At 35.7% G+C, this 27,726-nt stretch overlaps 1 protein-coding gene across 8 annotated transcripts; it reads left to right on the top strand.

The window, feature by feature from the left end:
* The first annotated feature begins 180 nt into the window (after positions 1–180).
* Positions 181–27,726, top strand: TM2D1 (TM2 domain containing 1). 8 transcript variants are annotated; one of them, XR_004974456.1, is made up of 9 exons: positions 181–375; positions 2,229–2,302; positions 3,409–3,517; positions 5,435–5,526; positions 14,190–14,263; positions 17,833–17,870; positions 18,730–18,941; positions 19,744–19,842; positions 22,256–22,372. XR_004974456.1 is itself a non-coding variant. In XM_036352926.1 (7 exons), exons 1-6 carry the CDS (start codon positions 218–220, stop codon positions 22,364–22,366), a joined length of 618 nt encoding a protein of 205 aa, XP_036208819.1. In that variant the 5' UTR covers positions 183–217; the 3' UTR covers positions 22,367–22,385; positions 24,945–27,726. The 8 variants fall into 8 exon arrangements, 2 of the variants coding, with proteins under 2 accessions (XP_036208821.1, XP_036208819.1); XR_004974455.1 differs by having other exon boundaries at positions 18,730–18,949; XR_004974452.1 differs by lacking the exons at positions 18,730–18,941; positions 19,744–19,842 and adding an exon at positions 24,945–27,726 and having other exon boundaries at positions 22,256–22,385.

Below are 27,726 nucleotides of genomic sequence, written 5' to 3'. Positions count from 1 at the left end.
GTAAGCATGGGATGGTTGGAGGGGGCACGCCTTCTCCCTTTTTCCCCTCTGGAAAGCAAACCGACGCTCTCCCCGCTGGGTCAGCGGGCCCACAGAAAGGTGCACCTGCGAGCAGCCGGGCCTGGGTCCCTTTAAGAGCCCGCCTCCCCCGCCCTTCTCGCTTCCAGGCCCAGCGAAGGCGGAACCGGAAGTCGTGAGGGACGCGCCGGTCCCCAGCATGGCGGCCGCCTGGCCCTCCGGGCCGGCAGTTCTGGAGACCGCGGCCGTCCAGCTCCTGGGTGTCCTGTGGTTCGTGTCAGTCACCACGGGACCCTGGGGAGCGGCCGCCGCCGGGGGCGAGGAGACGCTGAAGTGCGAGGACCTCAGAGTGGGACAATATCCTCTGCGAGGGGCTCCCCGGCGGGAGGGGGAGGGGGGGTGGCCGCGGGCTAGGGCTGTGCCTCCGGGAGCGGGACCTGTGGCCTCCAAGCACCGGGGACGCCGGGAGGTGAGGGGAGATGGGACTGGGAAAAACAGGCCGCCCTGGGTAAATCTCCTAGGGATTTTACGATTGTTGGCGCTTTTTCTTCGGACCCACCTGTTTGTTTATGTTTTTTACTTTGACTGGTGGGTTGGTGTGCTCAACAAACACCTAGATCCTGAAGCACGCGCGGTGCTGCCGTCGGCACTAGTGACCCAGCGATGGGCAGGGCCTCCCCTGGAAGTCTGCCGTCTCGGGTGAGACCAGTGGTCGTGAATACCGATGAGGCCGGGTGTGCTGCCCGGGAGTCATGAACTTTGCAGGATCATTACCTTTTATCCTTCGCTAGCTCCCGTGGCGATGCCGCACTGCCAGGGGGCAAACCAATGGATGGAAAGGTCTGTTGTGATGACTTAGGACGGTGCCTGGCGTGTAGCCGGAGCTGTAGGTGTGAGCTGCCTGTTTACCGAAGAGAAAACGGAGGCCGAAGGGGTGGAGTGGGTCTGCTCGGTGTAACAGTTCTGGTAAACCGAGGCACAGGATGACATGGGAGCTGCATGCAAATTAAAATAGCGACCCCTGAACAGAATTAGATACTTTGGTGCAAAGTGCATAACAGAAGAGTTAATAGCAGAAGGCAGAGAGATAAAGGAAAGATTTTAGGAGGGAAAATCTTAAAATTAAGAGAGTTCTGTCCTATATTATTTTTCTGTACCTTGAGGAGAGGCCGTGGTTATTTGGTTTTTTTTTGCAGAGCAGCTCTTATTTGTTGAATACCATTTCGTTGAAGTGTGAGAATCAGTAACGTAGCAGGTTGAGTTATTTTTCTCGGCAAAAAGGTCAAGGCGGTTCTCGCAAAGAAAATAATTGGGCAATAGGAAGAGTTGGGCTTTTTGAACCCCAGAGAGAAGTGGCTGAGCATGTAGGACGATAAGGTGGTGACAACGGGAAAATATCTGTTACTCCTGGCATAAAAATGAGGTCTTCAAATGCTGACTCAAAACCGTAAACAGACATCTTGTGAATTCCTTACTTGTCTCATTATAGCGTCAATAATAAAGTAGGAAGCAGAAAAGCACCCAAGTGTCTTAAGTATCTGTAAGGATATAATTATTATATCTGTTTCCAAAGGCTTAAAATCCTGTTGGGGAGACCATGTAGACCCACCGGAAGCACCATCTGCCCTGCAGTCCGATGCACATGCCCTGGGCGTGGAGTCAGGAAACCTGATTTTGCAACCCGTCATTGATATGACTGTGGAGAAGTCGCTCAGACTGTGAGCCTCAGTTTGTCCTTCTGTAATGTTGGAAGAATAGTATCTGCCTCACAGGGTTTTCAAGTTACATGAAATTATGTAGATGGCAATACTTGAGGGCCCCGTAAATTAGTTCAGTCAAATCTCTGGAAACTGATTTATTTTTTTTAACCTTAAAGCTCTCTTACAATAATTTGGTAAAGATTTTTATTTTCATTTTGTGTGTGTGTGTGTGTGTGCTCTGTGCTTAAACCCTAACTGATGTTCTTTAAGGATGGCATTCTTTGCTAGAGCTTTTAGTATACATTAAGTTAATATACTTTTCCTGTAATAAATTAATGTTCAGGTATTATTTAGTGATACTGAGGATATGTTTGTGCTTCTCTTTTTTGACCTGGATAAATTAGCAGCCTCCCTTTACATGTGAATATAAACATAAGTACATATGAGATATTAAACAGGTGGTAATGTTTTGTGTTGGAATGGAGTTCACATTTCCTTAACTTTTCTTAAATATATTTGTAAAGATCCAAAAATAAATGATGCTACACAAGAACCAGTTAACTGTACAAACTACACAGCTCATGGTAAGACTTCCAGAAACGTGTCTTTAAAAATAAATTTTAAAACACTATTTCATAGATTAATGAATGATCACTAAAGGTAATTAGTGCGTGTGTTTTTTTTCTTGAGTTATGACATTATTCAGTTTCCGCAACAACTTAAAATTGGAGAACTGGCTAGAGGACTTAAAAAATAATTTTATTCTCTTTAATTATAAAACTGGGATGTTTTATGGTTTCATTCATTTTTTGAAACCTTTGGAATCAATTTATAAAGCTGTCTTGATGCCCTTTATTCACCAAGCTATGTTATGCAAAGGTACTGCTTCAGTTAGATTTTTAATTACTTGTAAAGAACTTAAAATGAGATTGTTGGTACAGTAAGGTACAGTGAGCAGCTGTATCACCCACATTATGCACTTGTAAAATATACGTTGATAGTCCAGCTGGCGTGGTTCACTGGTTGAGCTTCTACCTATGAACCAGAAGGTCATGGTTAGATTCCCAGTCAGGGACATGTCCGGGTTTCCAGCTGAATCCCCTGTTAGGAGCATGCAGAAGGCGGCTGATCAATGGTGATTTCTCATTATTAATGTTTCTATTTCTCCTTCCCCCTCTGAAATAAATAAAAAACATATTTAAAAAAATATATATATACTTGGGTACATCCTAAGTATGAGGACAGTATGGTAAGAATTTTAAATATGCATCACTCTTTTCTTTTTTTGTATCAGTATTTTCTTAGAGATGCTTTGAAAATGGATAACAAACCCTCATCTAATGATTTTGGGGACCATCTATTCTAAAATATGTGTAATACCACAAGCAGGGCATGTGCCCTGACTAGGCATTGAACCCACAACCAACGTCTCAGTGCATGGGTCAGCGCTCCAACTAACTAAGCTACACCAGACAGGGTTGGCTGTCGGTCTGTCTATGTTTGTCTGTCTGTCTGTCTATCATGTAGCTTTTCTTATCTAAATTAAAATCTCATGTCAGATGTTCTATTGGGAGGTGGTTTGCTACATGTTATATTCTCTTGTGTGCTTTGTTAGTCTTAAAAAAAACAATACATAATCACACCTTTCCTACAAAAAAATAAATGGTTTTTTGCCTTTTTCTGCCTTTAGTTCCATGTTTTCCAGCACCCAACATAACTTGTAAAGATTTTAGTGGCAATGAAACACATTTTACTGGACATGAAGTTGGTTTTCTCAAGCCCATATCTTGCCGAAATGTGTAAGTACCTTACTGAAGTTAAATTTTCAGATCACTTGCTTATGTTGTATCGTGACTGCATGCAGTGAAGAGATAAAGAGGTAATTTATGGGGAAAGTTCTTCACTAATTTAACTTTTTGCTTGTATCAGAAAACTTCTTCTTTAAGTGTGCATATTATATTGTTTTATAAATGCAATTTACCAACCAAGTAAAGCTCTGTTGTTCACTACTTGGGATAAATGAAGACTGAACGGCCTTATGCCATGTCAGTTCAGTCAATTAGGCTACCCAAATTAGTTAGGAAAAAATTATGTTCTCAAAATTTGGGGGATTTCTAGAGTTCAAAATAAAGGATTATGTACTTGTGCTATTAAAAGAATGCTAACTATTAAGTCATTTGCATATTAAGGGAATTTTGAAACTTGGTTTCATTTTTTGTAATAGGCATGGATGATAAATGGTAATGTAAAACAATTCAAATGTTAGTTGGGATATTAAGATAAATGGCTTTATTTTATTAGGAATATTCTTTGTTTAAAGGTCTTTTAAGTTTGCTTTTAATTTTGCTTCAGTAAAGCTAACATTTTGTTCCTCTATTTTTGCTTTGTGCTAAAAGCTTAGTTTTATTCACTTTTATTAATTGCTGGCACTATATTTTTACCTTTTAACTGTACATTGTTGCAGCTATTTGATGATATCTATATTTGAATTTATAAAAAAAAAAACCACTGTTTGGCTTTACAAGTTCTATTAGAATTCTTAGAAATTACTATTAGAGCCTTTTTTTTTTTCTTTTGACCCTACTTCACTGAATTAATGAGGGGCTTTAGATTCTATCTTTCTAAGCCAATCATTTAGGATTCTTGGCTTCTAAGAGTTCTCATTAGTAAAGTAAAAATTGTTAAAAAGGAATTATTTCCAAAGTATTTAGATATGGTTTAGACAATTTTGAAATTTATAGATTGATATTTTTACCTTAAACTTTCCAAATGACAATTTATTAAGTGCTGGTCTAAGATATTAGGCTGCTAGAGGCCCAATGCATGAAATTTGTGCAAGAGCAGGCCTTCCTTCCCCCAGTGCCAGCCACCAGCAGGCACCCGGGACCCAGGTTTCCCTGTGGCTGCCGGCAGACACCCAGGGACTCGTGCTTTCCTCGCAGCCCTGGTTTCATCTGATGTTAGGTCGTCCGGTCTAATTAGCATATTACACTTTTATTATTATAGATAATACAGTAACTAAGAATATCATCTGTTGAGAACAGCTAGCCACTCAGGTTGGACTTTACAGTAGTTTTCCATGATCTCTCAGAGCAAAAGGCAGAGTCTTTATAATGGTATTCAAGGTCCTGCATGAGCTGTCCTGTTTGCCCCCTATTACCTCTCTGACGTTGTCTTCTATTCTTCCCTTCTCCCCCTTTACTCCTGCCACAGTGTCCTCCTTAATAGACCTCAAACATGTAAGGTGTGCTGCCTTTGTAAATAGCAGTGTGTTGTCTGGGACACTCTTCCTTCAGAGGCATGACATGGCTGACTCACCTCCCTAAGGTCTTTGCTCAAATATCACCTTCTCAGTAAGCCCTCTAATCACCTTATTTAAATGGCTCCTGTTTGTATCCCTAGCGTTCTGGATTCCTACACACTCTGTTCCATTTTTTTTTCATAACATGTATGGCTTTCTTAATATATGATTTACTGTAAATATTTTTATTGTTTGCTGCCACTAGATTGTTAGCTCTTTAGGGGTAGGGATCTTTGTCTCTTTTATTCATTAAAATATTCCAATAGCCTAGAATAGTTCTTGGCATGCAGTAGCTACCCAAAAAGCATTAATTGAATGAATGAATGAACTAATTAACAAGTAAATAATAACTAGCAGTTTTGTTTTCTAAAATGTTACATGTTGAAGGTGACACTCAGGTTCTAATTTTGTGCAGAAATGGCTATTCATATAAAGTGGCTGTTGCACTGTCTCTTTTTCTTGGATGGTTGGGAGCAGATCGATTTTACCTTGGATACCCTGCCTTGGGTGAGTATATTTCATTAAAAAAATCCTTGTGAAACTTGTGTGGTAGGTAAATGTACCTATTCTTATAGATCGAATCTCTGCATATTCTACCTGGAGTAGAATAGTTAATATTCTTCTGTGAATATAGGGCTCTATATTTCAGCTTGGTTAAGAAATACTGACTTTTCATCTATCTTCATCTTTGTGAAAACACATACTTGAGATAGTGTAGTCACTTACTTAGGACAGTGACTGAGCTGTCATTGCTAGTGCTGGGCACACAGTGAGTGCTCGATAAATATTTTATGAATAAATTAGCATTTCTCCAAATAATATTTTCTTCTATCTGAACCTCTCTCAGTGTTGGCTTGGGAATAGAACTATGGAAGCCAGCATAAGCTGGTACAGACTCTGACTTTTATTATCCTTTGCATACCTCCCCATACCTTCCTCTTAGTTGTAATCTTCACATTTACCATAGCTAGTAAAGTTTATGAAACCTATTTACATTTGATGATAGGTTTTATTTAAGCAGTACTTTCACATGTCAGCTCTTATTTAAGCCTTGCAACTCTCTTGAGTTTATCATCGTCTTTAAATCTTCTTTAACAGGTAGGGAAATTGTCACCAGAGAGGTTAAGGGATTTACTGACTCTAGAGGCCTTGCTTTATTCTGTGACATATTTGTTGTTATCATTCTTGTTTTATGGATAGGGAAATTGTCATGAGATTAAGAGATTTGCCCAAGGACACTCAGTGACCTGAATTTGAACCCCAATTTTCCGGCTCAAGAGATCATGCTTTATTTACTGTAGTACTCCGCTTCTACATTAACTCTTCACTGAGCAAATTTAAGGTTTCTGAATGCTCTTCTTTCCAGCTAGCAAAGCGAATCTTATTCTTTTCATGTTGCTATGCACCAGAGATCAAAGAAGAATCTTCACTGTGAGGTTGGTGGGAAGTATGTTTCTGACAGCCTTACCTGGAGCTCAGTGTTATAAGGTCCTAAATAGAAGTCAAAGTTTAAAATACTGTATACATGAATTTATTCAGTTAACAAACATTTATTCAGCATTTACTACCTTAAGGAAGTAGTAACTAAGTGCTCTGGAAATAATGATGATCACAGTTCATATTGGCTATAAAGAAAATGAATATGTTTGTAGGTCAATTTATGATGTAGCACTTTTATAGAACTATAGCAAAGTGCTATGAGAGCACAGAAAGTGACTGTGAGGAAGGCCTTCTTAGATGGGGTGACATTTGAACTATGTTTTGAAGGATAAACTGATTAGAGAGATTAAGGACAATACCGGGAATAGCATGTCAAAGGCAACAGGGTATGAAGGAGCATGTGTGCATGTTGAAAGAATGGTGGCTACGTTAGCCTGTGGTGTAGAAGGAACTATGACAGGAGGTGAAAAGTGACTGCACAGGTATTCTTTGGTTAGATTATAAAACTTTGAGTCTTCGTAGGGAGTTTGGACTTTACCCTTTAATGTCAGAAGCCCTAAAAGTTTGTAAACAGAGGAGTATCATGGTCAGATTTATATTTCAGGAAGGGTAATGGCTTAAACAGAGAAAGACTGGTAGCAGAGTAAGCTGAGGAGAGATTGATGCAGTAGTACTGGTCTGGTTATGGTGTAACTGCACGTTCATGCCATTTGTAACAGCAACCATACCTTTCTATAACAGCGGAAAGCCATATAATATGCATGGAAGGCCTCTAAGTTAACAGAACAAAAATCATTTAGTCTGTATTACTCTTTTTAGATTATGAATGGATGGGATGGATGGATGGGTGCATGGTTAGACAGAGAATTTAGGTTCATAATGAGAAAGTAAAATGTCATGGTGATATCAGATGGTTAAAATACAGCCAAAGCCTTCTGCCTTAGTCCTTGCATTTTCTGTTATGTTCTCTTTAAGAGGATAGGATCATATATATATATATACATACACATACACACATACATACATACTAGAGGCCTGATGCATGAAAATTCATGCAAGAGTAGGCCTTCCTTCCCCCAGCTGCCAGCACCCGCTTCCCTCCAGCATCCGGGACCCGGGCTGGCTTCCCTTGGGCAGCCCGCAGGCACCTGGGACCTGGGCTGACTTCCCTCTGGCCCAGCTTCATCAGGAAGAACATCTGGAAGATGTCCTGTCTAATTAGCATATTACCCTTTTATTATAGATTTTTTTGAAACATTTCTAACTTTTAAAAAGTTTTTAAAAGATTAAGAGAAAGGAGAAAACACTGTACTTTAGAACAGTTTATTCTGTGATGATTTTGAATTGTGAATATATTTTAAATATTTGGCATAATGAGTGGCATTTTAGCTTCTTGTAATGCTTGGCCCCTGAGCTGTAATGTCCTATAGTATAAGTTAATGTTTTTGCTTACTGCAGCACATAATAATATGTTGATATGTGCATTGTGAAATTTTTTTCCCTGTACAATCAAACTATAGGTATAAAGCTCTGTATAAAACTCTATAGTAGCTTTGGTTAGTGAATGTTAGTTCACTAACTTTGGCAGGAGTTGCCTTTCTCTGGCTATTGCTACTCCAATCTATTAGCTTCAGTCAAAGAGAACCTTTTAGTTTGAGTCTGAGATTCTATAAACCTTCAAATATAATTAACATTTAACTTTATGGCTCAGTGTAAAGGTATTTTTTAAAAAATCTGTAAATAACTCACTTTATTATCACAAGAACCTTTGGATGTTCATTAATTCAATAATTTATTTTGACTATTGATTTAGATACAGTTTCTCAAGATTAGGTCTGTGTTACAGCTCCTGAAGTTTTGTTGTCTTATCTTCCATTATCTTTATTCCATTTGGTTTGTGATTTTAAAAATCCCTTTACCATTTTTAAGTGGGATTTTGGTGTGAGAATTGCTAAGTGGCATGTCAAATTCATTATCTTAAACTGAAAATCCTCTTATGTCTTTAAGCATTCAAGTATTTTTATCTGTATCTTACTTGCATTTAAGCTATCTTAATGTTAAAGATTAGTTTTATCAATTAATCTAAAATACTATATCAAATTACAGTGTTTTTAAATTTTAAATTTTTTAGTTAAATTTTAATTTTTACCATGAATCCAAAGTTAAGGAATTTTGGTATTTTCAATTTAAATGATTACTTCCATTTAAAAAAAATTCTTAACTGGATAAAACAATGTTGACTGGTATATAATCCTATTTAATCTTATGCAGTCTTTATGGTTACAAAAAGCAGTGGTTGTATTTATAGATAGCTTTTTAAAATACTTCTTTTATTTATGGTCATTGGAGTTTTATAAGAACAGAATAAATAATATAAATCGTATACATATGAAACTTTTTTAAAAATAATTTAGTGATGAGTATGATAATTTACTGTATAAATTTTACTTCAGGATTAAACAAGGGACATTTGTTGGGGGTGAAATTGCATAAAATTTTATAAAAATATAAAAATTCCTTTAAGAAAAATAGTCTTTGTGTATATTTTAAATTTCTTATTAGTCCACAGTTATGACTTTATGCTTTAAAGAATAAAAGTCAGATGGGTAAATTTGAAAAACTTCTTTTTTTAATATATATTTTTTAATGATTTCAGAGAGGAAGGGAGAGGGAAAGAGAACGAGAAACATCAATGATGAGAGAGAATCATTGATCGGCAGTCTCCTACATGCCCCACACTGGGGATCACGCCTGCAACCCGGGCATATACCCTGACCAGGAATTCAACTGTGACCTCCTGGTTCATTGGTCAATGCTCAACCACTGAGCCACTCTGTCCAGGCAAAAATCTTGCTTTTTTATTTTTTAAACAATATATAGCTTGCTTTTTCTTTTAATTTTTTAAAAAAATTTCAGTTGCAGTTTACATTTAATATTATTTCAGTTTCAGGTGTATAGCATAGTAGTTAGACAATTATATACTTTACAAAGTGTACCCCCTCCCTGATATGATATTTCTAGTACCTACCTGGCACCATACATAATTATTACAACATTATTGACTATATTTCCTATGCTGTAATTTATATAAACCCAGCTTTATTTCTTTTAATTGATTTTTTCTTGATATACCAGTGCTACTTTAGCTAGAAGCTATTTTTCACCACAAAGCCTTATATTTTAAAATAATATTCTGTCTTTGTGTTTTTAATTGTGGTATATCTGTGACTTTTTCTATGCAAGAGCTAGCATATTTTGTTTTGCTTCTCTGTAGCATTAAAGGGTTATAGATTCTCAAAGATGATAGCTCTTTTGATGCAGTTAATAGAAGAGATGCTCTTTTCATAGTGGTATTCATTTTAAAATGTAAATATTTTCTTATTATGAGAATAACAAAGTGTTGTATGTTTTAAAGCCCATATCTTAAACATCTTTGGTTATATTATTCCTCTTTTTTTCTCTAAGTTTGAAGTTACCAGCTTGGACTGACATATAATATCCAAATAGGACAAATAAAAGGATTTGTAGGTTAAACTTTTCTAAGGTTTGAAAGCTTTCTTTCATAGGTACCAGACACAAAAAGAGTAATGAAAACCAAATCATTATGGAACACTTGCAGTTTGGCAACAGCAACTTCATTATGAAGTAATCTGTGTTCTCTAAAACAGTTATGTGGACAGAGGAATATTTGCAGGACTCAACCTGCAATAAAACAAAAAATACCAAAAATTTTTTTAAATGCCCCAAATTAATCTCTGTTCTTTTAATTTTATATCCAGATAAATCCTTTCATTGAACTTGTGTTTTTAAAATGTAAAGTTTAAGTTACTAAGTATAAATGAAGTACACTCAAAACATGAGCTTTATTAATTCATTTGGTAGCATAATCTTTTTGAAAGAATATATCTACAATAGTAATGGTTCAGTATAAAAATGGATTCTTCTTGATTAGAAACACTTTTATTTGGAATTTTAAAACAATTTTTTAAAATCTAAAGCTGATATTTCTTTCCACAATAAGAAGTTAATAAATAGGGTTTGTACAAAGATGACTTTATTTGGCGGGGGGGGGGGGGGGGGGGGGGGGTGAGCAGGGAGAAGAAGTCAATCTACTCTTAGTAGTTCACAAATATCCCATCTTTTAAAAAATTGGTACTGATGCTCAAAATAATGAAATCTATACGAGTAATGGTTTATGTTGGTTTTAATAAATGCTGTTTAGAATCTATGCTATTTTTTGTCCAAGTTGATCAGTGTTTATTTACAAGTGAGATAACTTATTTGATACAGTTTGTTCCTTCTGTAGTCATATTGACTAGGCATGGGCATGACACAGCCCTGATTTCAAGTTGCTCACAGAAGCATAAGGGAAGACAGACAAATAATAAATTCATAATAAATCATATGATGGGATATGTGCTATGCTGCAACTTAAAGGTGCTGAGGAATATCTAGGAATGGCATTAAATTCATCCTGGGGGCATTAGAGAAGACTTTCTAGAAGGTTTAGAATACTATTAGGGGTCAGCTAGATTGGGAATAGTGGTGGGGAAAAGGAAGGAGCAAGGCAGAGAACAGTGTAGCACACATAAATGCAGAGTTAGGTGAAGGAGATACAAGAGCAGGGCACATTAAGAAAACTTTAGTTGGTTGGGCTGTAACACAGGCAGAAGGAGTTTGCAAGAGATGAGACTAGGTTGACTAGGTTAGATGATGCTAATATAAAGAATGTGGATTTATGTTGTCTAAATTTCTTGATTATAATAATAAGTGTAGTAGTAGTAGAAATTGTGGTAGCACAAGTAGCAGCCGGGCTAACATTTATCAAATGTTTTCCATGTGCCATGTACTAGCCTAAGTTTTTTACTTTCTCTCTCTCTTTTTTTAATCCTTAATGTCCTTCCTATCTTATTTTCATAAAGTATTTTTATATTTGAAAGCTAAAACAAATTTAAGATAGTATTATTAGCAACCTCATTAGTTAAGTTATCCTTTATCTTAAATTTATAGAAATAAATGGACCATAGTTAATTAATATCACACATTCGGAGTGAGACTTAATATAAATCAATGTAATGATTTTAAACTTTGAAGTTTTTCTTTAACAGTCAGCTTAGTTATTTAAATCTTTTTAAACAGCTTTATTGAGGTATAAATGATATATAATAAAGTACACATTTAAAATGTACATTTTGATAAGTTAGACATATGTATACGCCTGTGAAGCAATCCCCATAATCAAGATAATGACCATATCTGTCACTCCCAAAAGTTTCCTCATGCCCATTTGTTAATCTCTGCCTCTTGGCCCTCCTTATCCTGCTCTTTCCCAAGCAAGCACTTGTCTGCTTTCTGTCACTATAGATTAGTTTGCAGTTCCTTAAATGTTTAAAAATCATCTGGATCTGTTCTTAGTTTCTTTAAATGTGTTCTCTCACATTTACCAAAGTTCCTAACACATTTTCTTATCTAATATTTTGTCTGAACAGGAACTTCTGTTCATTTTGAAGCACTCTTAAAAAGGGGTTCAGCAGCAGAAATCTAGATTTTAATGATCTCATCTTTTTCTGTGTAGCGAAGGATAGTTAGCAACAAATACCATTTCATATCATTGTTTTAAACAGTTGTGTAGTATTTTTTCCTGTTGTTAGATGTACCTGAATATTTTGAGACAACTCCTCCCTGTTTGACATTTAGATTGTATCTGGTATTTTGATAGTCATACAACAGGTATTTATCAAACTCTTGCTGTCTGTTGTACTACTGTTCAAGGAATTGACTTGAATAAGACAGACAGATAGGATCCTGCCTTTAGGAATTTACCTGGCAATGGAAGACAGAATGAAATGAGCAAACCAGTGAATGAGGCTGTTACCGATCTAATCAGCACCATGAGGGAAATAGGGGAGATGTGATAGAGTGTTTTGGGTGGGGGAGGGGTTGTGGATGGATGCTGCTTTAGGTGGGCAGATTAGAAGACTTCTCTAAAGAAGCAGCTTGAGAAATGAGAAGAGCTACAGGAAGACATCATTGGAAGAGGGCATGATAAGGGCAAAGGCTCTGACTGACATGGTTATATTGTCTTCATAGAGTAGCAGATAATTAAAGACAAACTTTTTTTGGACCATTCTTAATATTTTTTAATAAATTGAAGGAAGGGAAATGTTTCCGAATTTATAAATGCTAGGTGGAGAGGGATACATTTCAGAAATACAGTGAGTGAGTATACTGACTGACTGTTCCTTGGGCACAATAAAATGCAACTAATGAAAAAGTAATTAAAGGAGTTGTTATGTAAGGTGATGGATAAAAAATTAGGGATCTTTAGGAAACAGAAAGGCTGAAAAAATTTATTCGTTCATTCAACAAATATTGATCATCTATCATGTGCCAGACAGTGTCGTAGGTACTAGACACAGGAGTAAATTAAACAGATAACAGATGCTTCCCAGCCCTGGCTGCGTACCTCTGATCATTAGAATGGCTTCTCCATACACCAATGTTGCGGGTTTGATCTCTGGTCAGGGCACATACAAGAATCAATCAATAAATGAATAAATAAGTGGAACGACAAATTGATGTATCTCTTTCTTTTGCTTTCTCCTTTCCCCTCTCTCTAAAATCAATAAAAAGAAAAAAGACACTTCCCTAATGGGGCTTCTGTGAGACAGTAATCAAATATAAAATATTAAGTAGATAATAAGTGTTTTGAAGAAAACTAAAAGAATAATTTCATATAATTTTTATATTTTAATAGTTTTAAATTATTTCCAACATGTATTAATCTAGTACTTACAACATTATTCTGCTATTTGTGTAATACTAGGAAGGGGCAAAGTAATCTAATGTACCTACATATTTCAGTCTTCTTTGTGTATTTCAAAATTGTGTGCAAGAGGTGATCTCATCCACTCTGATTTTAGCCAGCATCTGTATGTAGTTGGAACTTAGAACTGCCCTTTCACGTAGAGTCGTGCTTCATACCATTTTTTATGTCTCAAATGGGATGTCTGGAAAGCAACTCAAGTTTAAATATAGAAGAGAGATTACTCATTCCACCCTCACCCCTAATCTGCCTCTTCTGATTTCATCATCAAGATTTTGTGTTATATCTTATATATGCTCTATTGCCATCTATTTAGTACCTTACCTCTAAGGTTGGGACCAAGAACAGAGGTGTATCTATAGTGCACAGAATTGTTGTAGAACTAATAAACATGAGATGCTAGAAAAAAGTATAGGATAAATTCAAGATAATTAGATTACTAATACATTTTAAAAATTTAACTATAATATCAGTATTTTTTCCTGATTATTTTTCTTGTGCCTTGTCAGTCTTTATTTGGACATTATACTAAATGTATATTACAATTTAGACATAATATATTAAGTCTAAATGAATAAATAAAGATTTTAGGACTAAAAGTTGTTCTTTACCTTTTATTTACTGAGATTTAAAGATTTATTTCCTCATGCCTTTTCTCTTAAGAAATTTTGTAAGATTACATTGAGTTTTTCTTTCAGTTCCTAATATTTATTTTTATTGTGGTTTTTCTATATAGAGGAACCTTTAAACTTTTCTCAGGTGAAGATTTGATTTTTTTAAGTGTTAATTTTATATTCTTGATATAAAGAGTTTGTATTATATGTAATGATTTATTGGGAAATGGAAAAGTTTGTTAATAATTATAAGACTTCCCAGGTATAAATGATCTTACCTTCTTTTCTAGGTTTGTTAAAGTTTTGCACTGTAGGATTTTGTGGAATTGGGAGCCTAATTGACTTCATTCTTATTTCAATGCAGGTAAGTTATTTTTTTTGTTTTTATTTTTAAATACATTTTTATTGACTTCAGAGAGAGGAAGGGAAAGGGAGCGAGAGAGAAACATCAATGATGAGAGAGAATCATTGATAGGCTTCCTTCTGCACGCCCCCTACTGGGAATCAAGCCCCCAACCCAGCATGTGCCCTGACTGGGAATCAAACAGTGACCTGGTTCATAGGTTGACACTCAACCACTGAGCCTCATCAGCCAAGTCGTAAGTTAGTTTTTATCTAGGAGATGAACTATTTTTACATTCAAATTTGATGTCTGTGATCTTCTGATATATTTTAAATATACTAGGTAGCGGTTAAGAATGCTTTTTCAGTTTTTCTTCAGATGCTATATCCAAGGGATCATGGCTATGTTTCCAAGTAGCATTTTCCAATTTGTGCTCTTCCAATTAGTAGTTCTAAAAGATATAACTTCATAAAAAAAGGATTCTATGATCAAATATGATTTGTAAATGTGAGTTAAAATGATTTAAAGAGATTTTTTTTTACTGGATAACTTCTCAGAATCTTTTATAGTGTGTATTATGAATCTCTAAGAAGGATTGGGCTTATTTCTCAAACTTATTGTTTCTTTTTCTGATAGTCACAGACACATGATCAATTTATATACTAGGATACTGATGGGATTTGATATTTACATATGGACACCTGGAGGCAGAAACAAGATTTTCTTTTGCATTGGACAAGCACTCAATATTAGTATTTTTTTAGTTGCAAATTATAGAAACTGAAGTCTATCTCTCTTAAGACAAAAAGAGAAAAGGAATGTTTGGGTTCTCTGTAGATAATTGAAGAGTGGGGCTGGTCTCCAGTAAGATCAAATCAATGTAATAAAATGATGTATCAGGACTCTCCTGATATTCATCTCTGTTTCTCTGTGTCTGCCTCATTTTTTGCTACTACAGTGCTATGGAGACAGGCATAATTTGTGAAATGCTATCCCTAGGCATTTAAAAGTGCCACCAGATGTTTTCTATTAAATTATACTGAACTGGTTGTGGTTAACTCATGAGGATTCTTAAATTAGAGAAAGATGAATTTATCATAACAAATGTCACAAAACAGCATTTCAGTAAGCATTTATGGAGCACCTAATTTCTTCAACAAGTGTGTCAGTATGTATTTTGATCATCATCAGTTTTGTATTCTGTCTCATACAGTATTTCCACTCCTCAGTTCAGTCTGCTTGATGCTATCCTTATGCTTTAAAAGAAAGTCAAAGTCTAGGAGGTTTTGGTAGCATACTGTGAGGAGGGTACCATACTGTGAGGAAGAGGCAACATATGGACCAATAAGGTACCAGAATTTAAATAAGGAAAATATTTGGTTTTAAAGTTGGAATTTTCCTGTCTTTATTCATAAACATGCTTAACCAAATATCCTGCCTTCTCTGATTGTGGGACAGGCAAGCAGACATGAAGAGGCTAAGGTACTTGGCACATATGCTTTGAGATGGTTTCTCACTTTAATTGTGGATCCAAGGAACTTAATGTATTATTGGGATTCTTTCAGATATACAGAATTCAGTGTCAACCATTTAGTTATTATTTTCACACTGGGTTCTTTCTTTGGTGATATCATTACATTATAGCTTTCTTGCACGGATGGAGTCTAGCTGGCCCGAGATCGGGCCAATCAAGCCAGCTGTGGGGCGGGGACCTGGGAGATTGGCCAGCCACCCTGCCCCCAATTGGGGTGGGGGGCAATCGGGGACGGGGCCAGCTGGGAGGAGGGGCCCTGGGGTGGTCAACCCTGCCCCCTGGTCAAACTCTGGTTAATTCCCAGTTGAGGGGGCAATTTGCATATTACCCTTTTATTATATAGGATATCAAATTAGAGAGCTTACTTGATTTAGCTACTGCTTTCTGGTACATGTATGCCTAAACTTTTCAGAACAAATATTTTCTTGAAGATCTGGCATTGACACTATTACATTAAAAAATTACTGAGGTAGATTTAGAATGTTTGAAATTCTGCAATAAATATCCCTAAATAAGACATTTCAATAGGTACAGCCATTTTAGATTGCTTTTAGATTGGAGGAAAAATAAATCAGTTTTCAAATGCAGCCAAATAAGACCTGTAGCCTTATTTTAAATGTCATTTGATATACTTAACATGTGATGTTGACTATATTAAAAAAATTTTTTTTCAGCAAATCAAATAAGATTTTACTATAAAAATCAGAAACTGTTTCAAATATATTTTTTTCTAACTTCTCATGATCTTTTTGTTTACTCTTCTTCTTTTTTTCTCTATCCCTGATTTTTTTCCATTAAATATTATTCCCTAGTGAATTGCAGTGTTTTTCTATTGGGCTGTGATCCCAGAAACATATTGTGCATGAATTCAAGACCTATAAAAACATACTTTGCTTCATAGTGTCTATAACACAAATCCAGAAAAATCCTCTTTAAAAAATAGCTCTAGTTATTTCATCTTTGAACCAAAGAGTACAATCACACATTACTAAAGTAAGCTTTACATATTGCTATATATACTGAAAATATTTCCATGAGTTTATCTACTTGTTAATAAACTTGAAAGTTTCTTTTCTTTTTGTTGTTGTTGTTATTAAAAATATGCAAGTGGCCCTATGTGAATGAATGGCATGAAACAATACATAGAATTAATTCAGTTATTTTGTGCATTCAACCAAAAAACTAAATCAGTGATACATGTGTAGACTATTGTCTTTCAGTTATAGGTAACTATTGTGTATAACTACTATATAATTATTCATAAGGCATTTCCAAAGATTTTAAAACACTTATTCTTTTGTGTTTGTATATGTTTGTGTAATCATGAAGGATTAGACAATTTAAAGTTTTTTAATCAGAAAAAATAGCATATTTGGATTCCATTTAAACCTCTTTTTTCACACAATCTGGACATTTTAAATTACACCCAAACCTATGATATGTACTCTGTCAAACAAAAAGAAAAGAACGTTTCTTCTGTTAAGTGGAGACAAGACAGCCACAAATCAGAAAGATGAAGAAGGTTAGTTTTAATATAGAAAGTTGTTAAAAGGAAGTATGTTGGGTTCTTTGTGACAATTTTTAAAAATTCTATATATTATGGAAGAAATCACTTTCATTTTCATTCCTATTGACATTACAGAGTAGATTTCCTTAAAGGACTAATAACTACATAAGCAGAAATTCAGAAAAGCTGCATAATCTCCAAGATATTTATGAATTTTACAAGTAAATTTATAAAGTATCTCATTAGTGTGGCATTTAATATATGTAACTCATTTTAGCATTGGATTATATATTGCTTTTATATTATTTCTTAACTTTTACACCAGATCTGAACTTTCACACATAAACTTCTTGAAGAAAAAAAAAAAGACTTATTAATCCTGTATAGCACTAGTAGTATGCTAAATATAGAGTATGTCCTCAAAAACTTTTGCTGATTTGAACTGTATGCATTATCTTGTGAAAGTGTGGCTTTGTTCCAGTTACAGAGAAGATGAGAAGCTAAAAATGGTAGTTTTAAAAAAGTGATTGCTTTTTTTTTTTTTTTTAGGGCCTTAAAGCTCTAAGTTTTATATGGTCACTTGAGAGGTAATGAATGCAAATAAAAGTTGGCATGATAAATTGTAAATATTAGGTTTTATGCCATCAATGAAAATGAGTTTAATGAGCACAATTAGCTATAATAAATTGAGATCCTTGCCCTAAAGGAACTTATGATCTACCATCCCAAGAGTGTGGTCTGATGATAAGATTTCACTTATTATTCGACATAAAATATTTCCTTGACAACTGCAGGTTTAAAATAAAAAAGTTAACCCGACTATCTTAAGTACTTTTAATTTTACTAAAAATTTTAAAAGCCTTTTCAGTTCAGAGCATAAATAAAGTTAGGGTTAGAGTTCTCTTCTGTGTAAGCCAATTTTGTCCTGTGAAATAACATGCTATTGATCAAAAGAATGACTAAACATGTAATCACCCTAAATCTATTACCAGCATGGGAAAAGTTGGTCAAAGTCCTTGATAGTTCACTAGATGTAGGACAGCAATATATAAAAACCAGTGGACATTTTGTAGATAGCAAGTCTTCCAAATAGCTCAGTGTATTATTTATTTAACCCTGGTGTGATTAATTGGGGAAATAAACTGGAAAACTGAGGAGACTGATCATTTGTGTCATGTGACCTTAATTAGGTAGCTCTCAGTTCACTTATGCTATGGGCAGATTTTTACTTTGGGAATGAAAGGAATGTTCATAAAACAAAGAATATCTTAAACTGGTTCTGAGAGTAATCCCAATGCTCTGTTTTCCTCAGGAGATATAATGGGAAATATTATTCATTTCTTGAGAAGTGATGTTTGTGTTGGTCATTAAGGATTAATGCTAACTAGTCTTTAAATCAAATGATTATCTGGGTGGGCCCTAAATTCAATTCAACTGTCTTTAAAGGAAGTAGAGGAGGAAAAGACACAGACACAGAAAAGAAGGTAGTGTGAAGACAGAGGCAGAAATTGGAGTGATGTGGCCACAAACCACAGAATGCCAAGGAGTGCTGATTGCTACCAGAAGCTAGAAGAAGCTTACCATGGATTCTCCCCTACAGTGTCTAGGACACACGGTTGTGCCGATACCTGAATTTTAGACTTATGGCCTCCAGAACTGTGAGAGAGTAAATTTATATTGTTTTAATCCACTAAGTTTGTGATAATTTGTTATAGTAGCTGCAGTAAACTAATATAGAGAGGGAAAGAAGTTGCTTTCTTTTGGTTTTAGGGCTTCTCATACCAGGGACATTAACATCCATTGTACAAACTAATTTCCCATCGAACGAACCCCAGCAGCAAGCTAACCTACCATAGGGAGCGTCTGCCCCCTGGTGGTCAGTGCTTGCCATAGCAACTGGTCAGATGGCTGAATGAAACAGTTGGACACTTAGCATATTAGGCTTCTATTATATAGGATACCAAGAATCTGGAGATAAAGGTAGTTCTAAGATTTGCTAATTTAGACCTGAAGGACTAAATTTATTATGAAGGACATAATAAAGGACCCAGATCTTTCCTTCCTTATTCCTCTTCCTCTCTTCCTCCTTCCATTCATTCCCTCCTCTCTTTCCTTCCTCTTTCTCTTTGCCATCTTCAGGTCTTTTGGTTACCACTTTCTTACATAGTTATCGTCAGAGGCATCACTTTTTTACATAGTTACCTTCCTCTCACACATGTCTTCTTAAGGGCAAATAAGCCCCCACAGAACTCATCTCACAGGCGATTCCATTATAGGCCCAGGCTAAACCAGTCTCTGGAGGGAGGATTGGAATTACCATGATAGAACTAGGTGCTGAGGAACTAGAGTCTTGGAGTTTGAGGGAAAGAAATCTGTAATAGTTTGCTAAACTAGAGACAAAATTGGGTCATGCATTTGCAGATAATAAAACTGTAAACTCTGAGGGTATCTTTTCTACAGGACGGGGGAAACAAAACAAAAACGACCCTATCATTTTTCTACATGTTAACTGCTAACTTGACAAGATTATAAAGCATCTGGGCCCTAATCGGTTTTCAGGTAAATAGTTTTATTTCCTGAGAGAGCCACGTGAGCCTCAGATGAGCTTATAAGAAATGCATGCTACTAAAGGGTCACCCTGTCATATATTGTCCTTATTTCCAACTTCTGAATACTTTCTTTTTCAACAGAAGTGAGATTGTCAAAGAAGATGGCATAGGAAGAAAATGACAATAGGACAGTAGGCCCAGTTCTAATCTATGCACATATTCCAAATTAGACAATGTTTTACCATTTGATTTGGTAAAATATATCTACTGCCTTTTTTGTTTCCCTTATACAGTCTCAAAACATGTTGTTACTTCTAGTCACCCGTTTTTCTCTTTCTTGTGTTAATTCTTAGAGTGGTTTTCTCTGTGAGTTTGGCCACTAAAAAAGTTTTAAGTTTTACTTAAATTCATTAGTAACATTCATAAATGGGAAGCCAAATCAATTTAAACTTTACAAAGTAAGTCAAAGTGCATTACAGTACCCAGCCTGGTATCTAGCACATAAGTGCTTGTGTTCTTTGAATATTGACATTCATCTTTCACTGTTGGCGGAGATTGTATCCTCTGCTGTTATGTGTATAACACCTAGCACAGTATCTGTAATATTATAGGAATTAAGTGTTTGTTGAATAGTTTTTAGAACCAAATTCATTTTAAAAACAAAGAATTTTCTACAGCAGTGTTAATTAAACTCCAGTTGTTTAATCCCTAAAAGAATTTTTTAAAAATTCCTACCCTTTGTATGTTTTTAAGTTGACATTTAAGTTTTTCATCATAAATTTAAATAGTTGCAAAGGGTGTAATTTCTGGTTTATAAATATTATATATTTAAATAAAACTTACATTAACTAAAAAATTTACCTAACAGAATATAAATACCACAGAATTTAAAATATCAGGACAGGGAAAGCATCTTACTCATTAAAATGAAAAGATTTTAAATTTTCTGTGATTTCTGGATTGAGTTGCATTGTGATTACTAATGATATACAATTGATCAAAACAGCATAAAGGTTACAAATTTTAGCAAATAATTTTAAGCAAAAAAAAAAGTAAAGTGATATTAGGAATGCATCCCTTTGAACAAGAAATGGAAGAGCATATTTTTAGTCTCTTAATTAACGGAGATTTCCCCAAGTCCAGTATTTTGAATTATCTCTTTGTTAGGCACATCAGAGGTCTTTATACCTCAAGGCAATGTGTCATCATAAGACTCTGGATATGCTTTGATGGGAGGTGTCTTTACTGTTGTCAAGTTGGAGAAAGAGCCACAGTGAAAAGGAAGTGGGGAAGGGTACTAGCCTGATGCCTCCACCATAGCATCAGGGATATCATTTTTACCAAGAGTACATAATCGAATTAAGAATCTCAAAACTGATTGCCTTAGAACTATCTGGGCTCACATACACCTTGGTTAATCTTTGTAATCCCTAAGGCTACATTTTTGTTGTTGTTAATCCTCACTAAGGATATTTTTCCATTGGCTTTTAGAGAGAGTGGAAGGGAGGGGAGAGAGAGAGAGAGAGAGAGAGAGAGAGAGAGAGAGAGAGAGAGAGAGAGAGAGAGAGAGAAGAGGGAAGAGAGAAATGTGAGAGAGACACATCCATTGGTTGCCTCCCACATGTGCCCCTACCAGGGCTGAGAATCCAGCCTGCAACTGAGGTACATGCTCTTGACCGGAATCGAAGCTGGGACCCTTCAGTCCGAGGGCCAATGCTCTGTCCACTGAGCCAAACTGGCTAGGTCCCTAAAGCTACATTTTGAAGATTGCTGCTTTGAAGGATCATTTGTAGAGATCATGTTAATTGTATTCCCAAAAATGTGATTAAGAGAACAAGATGATTGTAATGAGCATGTGGATTTTTCTTTTTTCTTTCTATCCTCTTCCTTTTCCATTCCATGTGGTTCTGGTAGGACTGTCACACTGCCTTTTCTCCCACAGGAAGTCTGGCCTGGCCAATCGTATTAATCTTATTCTCTTGGGTACAGTAATTTGTCCAGCAATAGGCATAAATACCAAGCAGGTCACAGTTCTTCCCTGGAATTGGTATATAAACACCGAGGAGGAAGATCTTACTTTCTTTCTGTTGGGATCTGCTGAGCTGTGAAAAAGTGAATCTGGAGCTGTTGGGAGAATGAAGGCAAGCAGAGCTACGCAAAGAGGCAGGGAGACCAAACCAGAGTCCTCATGGGCATGGAATTTCAGTCCTCGAGGCCTTGGTTCCTGCAGCTCATTTGACCCTGTGAACTTCCCTCGTATCTTCTTTAGCTATGAGACACTAAATTACTTATTTTTGCTTGAGTTAGTTTGAGTTACATTATTGCTACTACTGAAATAATTTCATTAGCAACTATAAAAATAAACTCAAAGTGTTGTGAAAATATCTTTGGTAAAATGATTAATTTTGAAATATTTTTTCTAGATTGTTGGACCTTCGGATGGAAGCAGTTACATTATAGATTATTATGGAACCAGACTTACAAGACTGAGTATTACTAATGAGACATTTAGAAAAACACAGCTGTATCCATAAATGTTTTTAAAAAGAAACAGTAAGTGATATATATATGTAATCTTCATTATAGTATATTATCTGTATGAATTATGAGAATTTGAGAGCCAGAGGAAATTGAAGAGATCATTTAATGTTCAAATCTCTCCTTTTGCTTCTCAGGAAACACAGGTCTGCTTGTACCTGAAATCTCTAATCCTTTGTAAAGGTCTGCTTGTACCTGAAATCTCTAGTCCTTTGTAAAGCATTTTCATGTATACTCACTGCCCTTGCAGTTCTCAATTCAGACTCTCATTCTTTACAATGAATATAGTTAAAGGACAAAGTTCACAAGAAAAAGAATATCATCAAAACAAAAAGATATTCCATAGTATTATATGGTTACGATGAAAGCATGTGTTGTAGATAGTTCAATGAAGATTATTTTTTCTGCTGTCTTTCTCTCCTAGGCTCAATATGATCTTTTTAAAAATCAATTGATTGGTTGGTTGATTGATTTGAGAGAGAAACATCTATTTGTTCCACTTATTTATACATTTATTGATTGCTTCTTTAAAAAAATACACATTTTTTAAAAATTAATTTCAGAGAGTAAGGGAGAGGGCGAGATAGAAACATCAATGATGAGAAAGAATCATCCATCACTGCCTCCTGCATGCCCCCCACTGGGGATTGAACCACGACTTCCTGGTTCATAGGTTGACATGCAACCACTGAGCCACACCGGTGGTTGGTTGCTTCTTTTATGTGACCTGACTGGGGATTGACCTGCATGCAACATTGGCATATCAGGACGATGCTCAAATCAACTGAGCTACCTGGCCAGGGCCCATATGATCTTTAAACCTTTTTCTTTTCTTCTTCCCTAAACATGAAAAGGTGATAGACCTCAACCCTGAACTACTATAAGTATTTACTCTAACCTAAAGTTTAGCTCTGCCCATGAAGATTGTTAATTGCTATCAGCTTTAAATAGGTAATACACTTAGAGAAGTCAGAGGTACCATTAGTTTTCCTGATTTAACACTGGTTCTCTCGGCTACTATAAGGTTTTTATTTCCGTGACTGTACATTAGTCTAGTCTAATAAGTAATCTTCCAGTAATGCTAGATTTTTCTCAGGAAAACAGTTTCCTGGTATAATCATTCTCTGTAATGGAGAAGTCCTATGCAGCGTGGGGAGTGTGGATACGTCGTAGGTGACTGTTCATTTGGAACTGTCTGCAGCTTTCAGAGACAGGGCAGAGAGAGACAGGCTAGATGTTTTGGCCACGGTCATAGTCCTAAGGTTTTCAGTTGACTCTATCTCACAGAGTGCTTCTATAAGCCAGGAAGGGAATCTGCACTTATTTTCTATGTTGTAGTGTATAAATAGGATATGAAGTATAATTTTGCCTTTAAGGTAGGTTTTTTTTTCTCTTAGTAAAATTATGGAATATGCTTTATAGATATTGTCATAAGTTTGGACAGTGATTGACCCTGTTTAGATCTGAGGAATTTATTCAACTGATTGTCAAAAAAGTTTTGAAATCTTTTTTTAAAATAAACTGTAAGAATTTTTTGGTTTAAAATTGAAATAAAATAAATAATTGAAATGAAGCTTAGAGATCCATCTGCCTCTTCTGACCAGGGAACAAATTGAGACTAAGATAATCAGTGTAGTCGGTGTGAAACTGAATCTCACATCTAGAACTCTGTGAGTTCCACTGGTTGTTCTCCATGTCCCTTCCCACTCCAACCCAACCCCAACAACTATATAATTTTGTATTAAGCTTATTCATTTTGCAAATTATTATTCTTTATGAGAAGGGTTGAATAGTTTCACATAACCCATTTTCATACTGTAAATTGTATCCCATTTAAAAGTATGAGATTGGCCCCGCCAATGTGGCTCAGTGGTTGAGTGTCGACCTATGAACCAGGAGGTCACGATTCAATTCCAAATCAGGGCACATGCCCAGGTTGCTGGCTCAATCCCCAGTAGTGGGCATGCAGGAAGCAGCCAGTCAATGATTTTTTTGTCATCATTGATGTTTCTATCTCTCCCTCTCTCTTCCTCTCTGAAATCAATAAAAATATATTAGAAAAATAAAAGTATGTAGATTGTTCTTAAACCATAATGTGTAAAAATTGAGTAAATGTAATTTAAATTTCTTAATTGATTTTTAGAAAGAGAGAGAGGTGGAGATGGATTTGCTGTTCCACTTATTTATGCATTCATTGGTTGATTCTTGCATGTGCTCTGACCAGGGATTGAACCTACAACCTTGGTATATTGGGACCTATATGCCAACTGAGCTACAAGGCCAGGGCCTAAGCAAATGTAATTTAAAAAAGCAATTCCATTCTCTGTAGCCTATTATAGAGACATTTAATTGAGATTCCAGACTCAAATTTAAAATTTAAAACTCTAAAGGCCTGTTGAGAAGGCAGATCTCTGCATTGTCATTCATATAATCTCTCTATAATGTATACAAAAGGGCTCCAAAAGTAAGAAAAAATGTCTTAGGTAAATGAAGCATTGCAATGTGCATCTACAGTAACCTCATTGGATTCTTAAAAAATGGTGTGCTTTAATGTATTTATTTTTTCTGTTTTAGGTTTCGTGCCTGATTAATTTTAATAGTGAACTTCCAGTATGTGGATTTCCAGATTTTCTTTTTCCTTCTTCACATAACACTTTACAGACTCTTTGTAACTTTTTGTTGTTGATGATACTTTTGTTTTGTTGTTTTAGTTGAAAGCATTTTATCCTGAGATTTATTTAATAGGACTTTCTTTGAGAGCTGTATGTATAATAATAGTCTTTCCTAGGCTACTGTCTCTATGAGATAGATAGCTTATTACCCGATATCCTGTAATGTCTTTTCCAAAGACAAGTTGCCACTTGTCATTTTTGCTTCTGAAAAATAAAAGTATGACTTACTCACATTTTTTAGTGCTTTATTAAGAAACCTTAAATGTTGAAAGTAGCTGTCTTCTGCATTTTGATCCTTCAAAGTAGTTAATCCGTGGTGTGAACAAATACCATTTATATTGCCTGGGGTGCAGTCTAGTGTATGACAACCCGCCTGGTTTTCTGTAGCTTTTCAGATCTGTCTTTGCCTTGGTATCCAAGGAGCTGAAGATCATCAGGGAGTCTGAAACCTTGAGGCAACATGGGAACTTCTGGCATTGGTTCAGGCCTCTGAAGTGTGAACTTTCTCCTTTTTGCTTGTGGGAGTGCTGCACTAGCTTTTGAAAGACCAGATGCTGACTCATCTAGCTCAGTGCAGTTACATTTGAAGTTGGATGGACAAGGTGGGAACACTGAACAGAAGATTAATGTTTCCCATCTGTTAGCACTGCCAGGCAGCTGCTGGACAAGCGCCTGAAGTGATGCACAGCGACTGAAGGAAGCAGCACCTGCATGTTAGCACTGGTTTTTCTTACTGTGTTTAAGAAGCTGGAAATACATGAAATGTTATGTCCCCATAATCCTGTTACGTGCTTTCTTTAGAAACAGGCAGAGCAATTTCAGAATTATTGAAGCCGGACTTCTCAAAAGTGAAACCAACATTTTTTATCACCCCTTTTACTCAAAAGTATATTGTATAGTCCAGTTAGCTTCATAACATGTTATCATTCAGTAACAGATTCTCCAATTGGTAGGATATTCAGTATTGATACATAAAGCAAATTTGGGTTACTCCTAATATATATCAGGAATGGTCTCTTATTCATTAATTAATGAAAATACTGGGTGTCTACCATTTGGGAGGCACTGTCCTAGATGCTACGATGCAGCAAGGAGCAAAACACAAGCATCTCTGCCCTTAAAGAGCTTATATTTCATTGGGATCCGCTTCTTCATAGTGATCATATTTTGGCTACAGTTAAACTAGCTGGTAGAGCCTGTTTGCTAGTATTTCCTAGATTCTTTTGGTTGCAAACAGTGCTTTGAAGTTCCTTCAGGATCACCTAAGCCCAGATTTGAAAAGTCCATTAACTTTTCATAGCCATGTAAGTTCAATTATATAAGAAATACTTGCAGTCAAGTCTTGAAAAGTAGTATCGATTCTTGTATAATTGTTACAGTTATTAACGTGGCCAGGTGAGAAGTCTCATTTTAAAGCAGGTTTCTCAAAATATTTAGTGAAGTAAGCCGTAGTATTCTGGGTCATTGATACAATCTCGAAATACAGTTTTTTCACAATACACTCTTAAAAGTTTAAACTTTATTTTCACTGTAATATCCTAAATTTACATGACAAGAGCACTTCAGCCTGCAACCAAGGTACACGCCCTTGACCAGAATCAAACCCGGGACCCTTAAATCCATGGGCTGATGCTCCAACCATTGAGAAAACTGGCTAGAGCTATATATAATTCTTTTTTTTTTTTAATATATTTTTTATTGATTAAGATATTATATATAATTCTTTAACATGTTTTTTTTTTCTTTTCAGTTTTTTTATGTGAATGAATTTAATGCATGTGAATACAGTTTGTTTGTTTTTACTTTCATGGAACATTATTGTTTTTGGCTATTAGTGTGTGAGAGTATAAATTATATGTGAAGGCCTCTGTATGAGATGTTTTATATAATAACCCTGCTTTTAAAACAGTGGCCAAATATGAGATGGATTAGCTCAGTCTTTACTCCTAAACCCTCTAGGGTGGGATGGAATGGATTATTTCAATTCTATAGGAACAGTATTTCTATAGACCCATTTATAAATGCTAATACAATTTCCAGAAGTCCCTCTTTACCCAGGAAGAGTTCCTACTACACTGTATTAAACGGAAGGACCACTTTCAGACTTCAGAATCTGCTCTGTGCATGCCAACTTTTGTTCCTCGGGCCACTGGGACTTTACAGAATGTTTGTTTGGGGTATGCTTTTGTTTTGTACAAAAAAATTCTGTGTCTTTTTTTCTTATTTCAACCTAGATGCTTAAGGCTAAGTATTATAAGACAGATAGGCAGTTAGGAAGCTAATGTAGATCTAATAGCAAGAAACTGGTAAGAAGGAAAATTAGTTCTTAAAAAGCACAAGTCTAAGATGTTCTCTTCCTCAAACACCTTCAATGTAGATACTCCCCAGGGTTCTGGCACCTTCCCTCTTCCTTTCTCTCATTAAATCAGCATCCATTTTGCATTTTTTCTATGTACAAAATTCAAGCTTACTGCAGAAATTTTGGGAAAACACCAAAATGTACAAAGGAAAACTCATTTCACAGCTCAATGGTAACATTAATATTTTTATGTGTGTCTTAGTACCTTTTTCATGCATGTATGTTCATTTTTCACAGAAATTACACATTATACATACTGTTTCGTAGCCTGTGTCTTCACATTGTAAAGATTTTTCTATTTCAATAAAGATTTTTTACAAAATCA

This window comes from Myotis myotis, unplaced genomic scaffold (genome assembly GCF_014108235.1).
Source record: "Myotis myotis isolate mMyoMyo1 unplaced genomic scaffold, mMyoMyo1.p scaffold_m19_p_2, whole genome shotgun sequence".
In the NCBI taxonomy this organism is placed as follows: Eukaryota; Metazoa; Chordata; class Mammalia; order Chiroptera; family Vespertilionidae; genus Myotis; species Myotis myotis.
This window is presented reverse-complemented; position numbering and strand designations above follow the sequence as displayed.

What these genes read in the sequence shown, in the direction of transcription:
- TM2D1 (XM_036352926.1), top strand. Translation starts at nt 218, where the DNA reads ATGGCGGCCGCCTGGCCCTCCGGGCCGGCAGTTCTGGAGACCGCGGCC. An exon ending in CCTTGGATACCCTGCCTTGG is followed by an intron (nt 5,527 to 14,189) that starts GTGAGTATATTT and finishes CTTCTTTTCTAG; the next exon opens with GTTTGTTAAAGTTTTGCACT. An exon ending in TCATTCTTATTTCAATGCAG is followed by an intron (nt 14,264 to 22,255) that starts GTAAGTTATTTT and finishes TATTTTTTCTAG; the next exon opens with ATTGTTGGACCTTCGGATGG.